Consider the following 7,994-nt stretch of genomic DNA (forward strand, 5'->3'; position numbering starts at 1 on the left):
GTCACCTCATTTTTGTTAGGACATATGTGATTTATGTTAAGAACATATGTCATCATGTATTGGCTAATCCTTTGACAAAACGCACTTTACTTGTAATTGTGTAGATCTAGGATATGTTTAATGCTTCAAGGAACAAAGTTTCAAGTTTAAGTGTTAAAGCCACGCAAGTCTGTTCAAGAATCAAGTAATGAAGTGCTGAATTTTAAACCTCGACAACTAGTATTTATTGAGATTTAAAAAGTTGTCTAGGCCCGAAGCTCAACAGTTAGGGTATCTATCAAGAATTATGAAAATCAGATTTTTAGTTCTGATTTTATTCCAATCCGTGAGTATGTGTTTGGCCTTTCTTTTCTTACAACCCTAAACATATATAAAGATTATTTTAAGGGCTGTCACAGAGAGCACAATTGCACAAGTGTGAAGTAAAGTGTTGCTCATGAAAATTGTGGAGAATGATGATGTGACAACTCTACTAGAGTGCGAGAAGATTGTTTACTAAGAGACAACTAGCCAAGTCAATTCTCTCTCCGCATGCAAGTATATTCATGCCATCCTACTCCATTGGCATCCATGATAATATTCACAAGATAAAGTATAAATCAGGAAGGCAAGTTAGGCTGGATAACTTAGCTAATATCTCAGAGGGATTGATCTGTTGAACAAGCATAAATAGGGAGACAGTTGTCAAAATAGGTATGAAAAAGTAATCCTTAAACTACTCTTTCTAGTCCTCTTAAAAGCCTGTGGATTGACCTAGGCATCGCAGACTTCTCTGCTAGCCAAACTCCCATATATCTCTTATCCCCCTTTTCAGTTAAGTATTCGGGTAGGGTTGGATAGTTGATAAACTGTATCATCAATTTGTATTGCAAACAATTGTGTGTGAGTATAAAACAAGCAATGGGTGGCCAGTTAGTGTTACATAAGTTAGGGGGAAAAAAAGAACACTACAAGAAACACGGTCTATTAAAACCTTTCATAGTGGCAATTTTTGAAACGGCCGCAAAAAACTTGTTGCAATAACTTGAATTTTTAGTAGTGGAAGAAGAAAGAAAATTTACTATCTTGATAAGCAGGCCACCAATTACACGTATTAGGCTGATATCTTGATGGCATGGATTTAGTACATTTTCAGTTTTCTTAATTTCAAAATAAGTGATCCACAGTAGTTTGTCATTACTGATAAGAATGACACAAGTATTCTATTGTATGTCATGATAAGGTGTAAAATTAACATGTTGTTTAGGGTTTTTTCTTTATGCTTTCTATGGAGCTTTCTTCCCTATACGAGGGATATCACAAAAGGAAGAAGTTAATAATCGTTCTAAGGGTATTAGATTATAAAATTATTTTAAAAACTTTTTATAAAAAAAAAGTAACTGATTTTTTTAACAGATTTTTAAATTTTCTATGAAAGTGATATCAATTTTTTTTTCAAATAGCCTACTAATAAATGCTCTGATATAATTGAAAGCTAGCACGTGGCACCCTCACTGCATTTCATCGGCAGTGGAAAAGTGAAAATAGTTAAATTAAACCTATGAAACTTGTTTTGGAAGGTGAAAAAGGTGATGGGAAGCTAAACAAGCTGACGTAGCTTTGGATCTTGAAAAATTTAACCAAATAGATGAATCACCTATTTAGATAATTGTGATCAAAATTGACATACCGCAGCCTCGTCTCTCAAATTAAAGATGGTGAGACAGAAGTTTTGGAAATTAAATCGTCAAGGCCTCGTCCTAATTAAACAACCCACTTATGTGATCTCTCTAAGTACTCCTACAAATCCTTATGGGAATTGGGAATATCGTTTGTTTCTTGAATTGAACCTGGCTGAATGGTTTCACCATAACTACATTAGTTTTCATCCAAAAAAAAAAAGAAACTCGGCGAACAGTTATGTATGTTTAAGGCACATAAGGTTAGCTAAGCTAAATAATTACTGTAAGAGCAACCACACTAACTCGTGGATAGTCTTCTAAAATACAAAAAATATTCAATTTTGCATATTTTAACTCAAAAACCTCCATATCAATTTTTGTAAAAATGTTTAAATATACACAGTGGTCTTGCAAATGAACAGTAATCGTGCATATATACACAGTTACTGTTTACCGTGTAAATGATTTTTTTATTCTGTCTTTCTCTCTTCTCACTCTCTTTTTTCTCATTTCCTTTCTCATCTCACTCTCACAATTACTGTTCACAGTGTTAAAAAAATGAATATTTTATTTGAATAAATGTGTATAATAGATAAACTGATGTAGGATATTTTGTAAAAATAAATGTGTAAAATAGAAAAAATAGGTTTTAAAGGTGAAAAAAAAAAAATTTGCACATGCTTTAACTAATTAATAGTACAGGACTACAGGGGTTTGATTCCATTAAATTCTGAGCGCAAGAATCTTCACCGTAAACATAGTCCTGCGTTTAAGGAAACCTTAAGAAACCCAAAAGTTTACGATATGCTTGCCCCATATTTTATTCAGAGAGCACGTACTCTTTGCTCCTAAAGCATTGGTAACATCAACACCCCATTTGTGCCGTACGAGATTAGATGGACTATCCCCTAGTTGAATTATAATCTAATATATTTTTCTAATTTAGTTTCATAGCAGAAATTTTATTTTATAAGAAATAAAATACACTGCCTAAAACGGAACAGTTAATGAGTTAGCCTGGCCAATTAGAGAGCATTTCCACCACAAAAGTTCAAAACCACTAAACCTTTAATGGAGTACAATATGCTCTCTCTCATAGTCCTAATAGTAACATTGCTATGTTTCACCGAGTGTGTCATTGCAGCAAAGCTTTGCGAGGACTGTGGTCACACTCTAGTGCCATATCCACTAAGCACTGGACCTAACTGTGGTGACCAATCCTATAAGGTTCAGTGCAAAGCAGGCACACTTTGGTTCAATGCACTCAACGGATCATCATACATGATTACATCCATCAATCCTCAGACCCAAATGCTAATTCTCCGACCACCCGGCTTAGCCAAGAACACGTGTATGGCAGCCGATCTTTGGAGCCATGGAATACAGCTAGACGATAACCTCCCATTCAACATCACTAGCAGCAACACAGTCATGCTTATGAACTGTTCCATTGAAATGCTTCAATTTTCAATGAATTGCTCATCGGCTAGCATTTGCCATAACTACATTAGAGGTACTGCAGCGGTGGCAGCCGCCTGTGGAAGCTCGCCGGGGCTATGCTGTTGGTTTAAGACAGGTGGGTCTTTTAGCGAGTATAGGATAAGAATTCGTCAGGAACGGTGCTCAGCCTATGAAAGTTTTGTAAATTTGGATACTTATTTGCCTGTGAATGAATGGCCACAGCCTGGATTGGAGATAGAGTGGGCATTACCACATGAGCCAGTCTGCAAAATGCAAGTTGATTGTAGAAATTTGGCAAATTCGGGATGTTTGTTTAATCCGGCGAGTGTTGGACGGTGCTTATGCAAGGCTGGGTTTCAATGGGACCCCATCAATGGAATTTGCAAAAGTGAGTTACACTGTTTACATTGGCTTCTTAATTTCTTAATTTCTTAATTTCTTATATATTATTACTACCGTAGTAATTATTTTTGGTGGTATAATTGTTAATCTTGGAACGGAGATCTTTGACCATAAATGATCTTCTTTGATAAACTGACACTTATATTATTTTTCACCATGTAATGCGTGCATTATATTATAGTTTTCTAGCTTCTTGCAGCTACCAACCACAGAATGCCATGCAAAAACCTAGATTTGTGAGTAAATGTTTGGCACAAACGTGATTTGGAGATGTACGATGCTAACCTGGCCATGTGCTTAGAGTCGTAGAAGCCATTGATTCCCTAGCATTCTTGTTTAGTACGATGTACGATGTTGGCAACACAACTGAGGTTCATGTTAAAGGTTTCTGGGGAAAAGGAATTGGGGTTACTATTTAAGTAAGGGAAGTGACATGTTTGCAACATTTTTATAATACTTTTACACCAAATTTTAGTTGGTAGATTATTATAAGTTTTAATTTGGATTTATTATTGAAATTACTTTCTTTATCTGCTAGTAACAATAAATAATAATCTGTTACATAAAATTTATTGTAAAAATATTGTAGATATAACATTTACTATTAAGAAATTAAAATAATTAATTACCAAGTATTGGTATATAATTGGGGTAATTTTGAGCAGAGTCACACTCGATTTCATTCTCTTTCTTTTCTTTTTCTTTTTTCTTTTTTCACAAAATTTAGAAAGGAACTTTAGTCTTCCACTGACACCATAACCATTGCCATCACTCCCCAAATGTGTGCTTTTTCCCAAACATAATACAATTGGAAAGACTAAATTATCAAACATTACAGGTCCTCTATATCATTACTCCCAAATACTTTGCACTTAGAATAATTGATCTCTAAAAAAGCCAATACAAATTGGTAGCAACCAAATCTTTTTTGAAATCTGCGATGCACAATCAAAGACAGTTTTTTCAAGTACTTCCAGAAAGAAGCTTGTGGTCTTTTGAATCTTTGATTATGTTGCCCTCTTGCTTTTAGCAGACGTAAAATGTCAACATGGAAGAGGTTGCCATGGTAGAGAGAGCCTAACTCCACTCATTGAAGGTATGTACAAATTCTCATAGAACCTCTCTCTCTGTTTGCATTCAACTTTTTTTGTTGAAAATTTACAATGTTTATTTATTGAAAGTTCGTTAAGATATAGTTATACTTAGAGAAATTAAAATTTTTTAAAAATATAAAACAATAAGCTATAAAGTAAAAGAAAAATGCAAATGTATATAGACTTTATAGTTCCTGCATTTTCTTGTACGGTAGGACTCAACTTTGTGATCATTATATATTTTGTAGGCTTAATGTTTTCTGGAGGTGCAATGCTATTCGGAGTCTTAATTTCCGCTATAGTGTACAAGCATCGACAGTGCATTAGGAGAAAAGCCCAATCAAGTTTAAGCAAGGGGCAGAGAGACATGTTGAGTACCAACAACAGTTGTGGCAAATCAGCCAGGATCTTTACTGGCAAAGAAATAACAAGAGCAACCAACAACTTCTCCAAGCACAAACTCCTTGGCTCTGGTGGTTTTGGCGAGGTCTTCAAAGGCATTCTTGACGATGGAACCATCATAGCCGTCAAGCGTGCCAAGCCTGGAAACACAAAGGGTATTGATCAAATTCTCAATGAAGTACGAATTCTTTGCCAGGTTAACCATCGAAGCCTAGTCCGACTTCTGGGCTGTTGTGTTGAGCTTCATCAACCTATTCTAATCTATGAGTACATTCCAAATGGAACCCTTTTTGATCATCTCCATGGGACTCATTCTAGCAAGCCAGTGCCACTCTCCTGGTACCCGCGGCTAACCATTGCTCACCAAATGGCTGAAGGGCTTGCATATCTCCACACTTCCGCTATACCACGGATTTACCACAGGGATATAAAATCAAGCAACATTTTACTAGATGAAAAGGCTAATGCTAAAGTTTCAGACTTTGGGCTGTCAAGGCTGGATGTGAACGAAACAAGTCATATTACAACATGTGCTCAAGGAACTTTAGGTTATCTTGACCCCCAATACTATCTAAACTTCCAACTGACCGATAAGAGTGATGTATATAGCTTTGGAGTTGTTTTGCTGGAGCTGTTGACTTCAAAGAAAGCTATTGATTTCAACAGAGAAGATGAAGATGTGAACTTGGTTGTTTTTATGAAGAAGATATTGAGAGAAGAGAAGCTCATGTATGCAATCGATCCAATGCTTAAAGAAGGCGCTAGGAAGGTAGAATTGGAGACTATGAAGGCACTGGGATCTCTAGCAGTAGCGTGCTTGGCTGAGCATAGGCAAAACCGGCCGTCAATGAAAGAAGTTGCTGATGAGATTGAGTACATTATTAGTATTGTTTGTAGTGAGGTTTCTGCTACTTATTAGGTGCATATTGGTACTTCTTTAACAACTTGTGAGTTGTGGCAAGAATTTTTGTAGCATTTTCCCTGTTTATAAATATGGTCTCGTAGTCAGTAGGACAATCTGAAGTTTCTAAGAAAAGCAAGCATGTATAAGAAACTGTAGAATTTGTAAGCACGTTGACACAAATGCAAGGATAATATATGGGATCTAATGACAGACGAGCCGGTTCATCTGAATCTTTTACTTGGAGAAGTATAACATGCCGCATTTTGAAAAAATTCAGAAGCAAACCTAAGTAAAAGATGAATTGCTTATGATTTGAGGAGGATTATTTTTTACACAAAAGGGAATTAGTTGGACCATGGGGTTGACAACCCTTGAAGGTAAAAAAAAGAAAAAGATAAACTGTGGGGCACGGTATTACATGTTTGTGCAGTGAAAATGTGTTAAAAAATAGTAATGTTTATTACGCCCAAGTTATTTTACACAGTTTATACACATCTTATAAAGCAATTGAAATATTTATTTTACGAATCGAATTGCTTTTTGGGATAAAGTCATGATTTCAGTTGTTTCTTGGAGTGTGTAAAACAATTTGTGTGTAATATATTTAACTTGCGAAAAAATGTTAAAGAGAGTGAATTTGGCATCTTGTAGTTTTCTATAACTTATTTATTAAAATCTGAGACAAAAATATATAATTTAGCTTTTTTTTTTAAAAATAGTGAGACGAAAAAATAGGTGATAATTATATCCAAGCCTCTTTGTGTTTTGGCAATTCAAGGTGTGTCTATCTCCTTCTCTCCGTTGATGATATTGTTATATATCACACGCAATGTTCAATCTGTTATTACTGCCCTTATCTATCAACTGTCAACATATTTTGAGCTCAAGGTCTTACGGCACCTCCGTTATTTTTTGGATCTTCAAGTTGATTACAAGTCGCTTTGGTTATTGTTTATCAATGGAAATACATTCTCAAACTCTTGGCTAAATTTCACATATCTAATTCAAAGCCTTGCTCCATCCCCCGTCTCCTCCTCCTCTACTTTATGCATTTCCACTGCTTCACCTCTCTTTGATCCTACTCAATCTCGTAGTTTGGTTGGTTCTCTTCAATATGCTGCATTTACTAAACCTAACATTGCCTTTGTTGTCATTGCCTTAATGCATTTGTTGTTGTCAAGTTTCAACTTTCAACACTTTATGCCAATTTGTGCACACTCCCAATTAAAGAGTAATTATCATGAAGTAGACATTATAAGTTTATATTATATTTTATTTATATGTGTACTCTTCTAATTAAAGAGCAATCATCATGAAGTAAAAGCTATAAGTTTATATTATATTTTATTTAATAGTCTCATACACAAACTAGTTTTATTTCATTAAGATATCTAACTTTTTCTTTTTGATAGGTTAATATACCAACCTTTTTTTTTTTTTTTAATTAGCTCTAATTCTAACAAGTACTGTGGTTGACTATGAATTGAAACTTACCATATGAACTAATGTTCTATTAATTCCACCAACATACTACATATGAATGCTTGCTTTGATAAATCATTAATTTTTTGAAGTCTACACCTTTTTTTTCTTTTAGTACTTCATTTATTGTTAAATTTACTAAACATTAACCTCTATTGATTAAATAATCTCCTAGTGAATGTATTTTAAATTTATTTAATTTTGAAATTCACATAAAAGCCATATTAAAAGATGACTCTCACCCAACTTGAAAAATTCACATACAAATAATGTAGATTCAATGATTCTCATAAAATGCAGACCTATACATGTGCTTAACTCTGCTGAAATACATATTATAAGCTACTAGTCAGTATTCCAGCAGAATTAAGTAGAAAATACAAAACCAGTAGTAATAATTTTTAGAGATACAATGATTCTCAAAGGCTTGGATTTGCTAGAATGCTTAAATTTTTAAATATAACACATACTCAAAACCTAAGGTAAATGTATCCAAAAAAAAAAAACCTAAGGTAAAGAAAAATTAATGTATACCTAAATTATATTTGTACTCAATGACTTTCTTTTTTCATATCTAAATTTGTTTTT

At 34.2% G+C, this 7,994-nt stretch overlaps 1 protein-coding gene across 1 annotated transcript; it reads left to right on the forward strand.

Moving 5' to 3' along the window:
- Positions 1–2,732: 2,732 nt before the first annotated feature.
- LOC142608887 (wall-associated receptor kinase-like 20) lies at positions 2,733–5,939 on the forward strand. The gene is made up of 3 exons (XM_075780545.1): positions 2,733–3,510; positions 4,558–4,620; positions 4,867–5,939. Exons 1-3 carry the CDS (start codon positions 2,733–2,735, stop codon positions 5,937–5,939), a joined length of 1,914 nt encoding a protein of 637 aa, XP_075636660.1.
- Positions 5,940–7,994: the final 2,055 nt, after the last annotated feature.

This window comes from Castanea sativa, chromosome 9 (assembly GCF_040712315.1).
Source record: "Castanea sativa cultivar Marrone di Chiusa Pesio chromosome 9, ASM4071231v1".
NCBI lineage: Eukaryota > Viridiplantae > Streptophyta > Magnoliopsida > Fagales > Fagaceae > Castanea > Castanea sativa.

What these genes read in the sequence shown, in the direction of transcription:
- LOC142608887 (XM_075780545.1), top strand. Translation starts at nt 2,733, where the DNA reads ATGGAGTACAATATGCTCTCTCTCATAGTCCTAATAGTAACATTGCTA. An exon ending in CATCAATGGAATTTGCAAAA is followed by an intron (nt 3,511 to 4,557) that starts GTGAGTTACACT and finishes TGCTTTTAGCAG; the next exon opens with ACGTAAAATGTCAACATGGA. An exon ending in CCTAACTCCACTCATTGAAG is followed by an intron (nt 4,621 to 4,866) that starts GTATGTACAAAT and finishes TATATTTTGTAG; the next exon opens with GCTTAATGTTTTCTGGAGGT.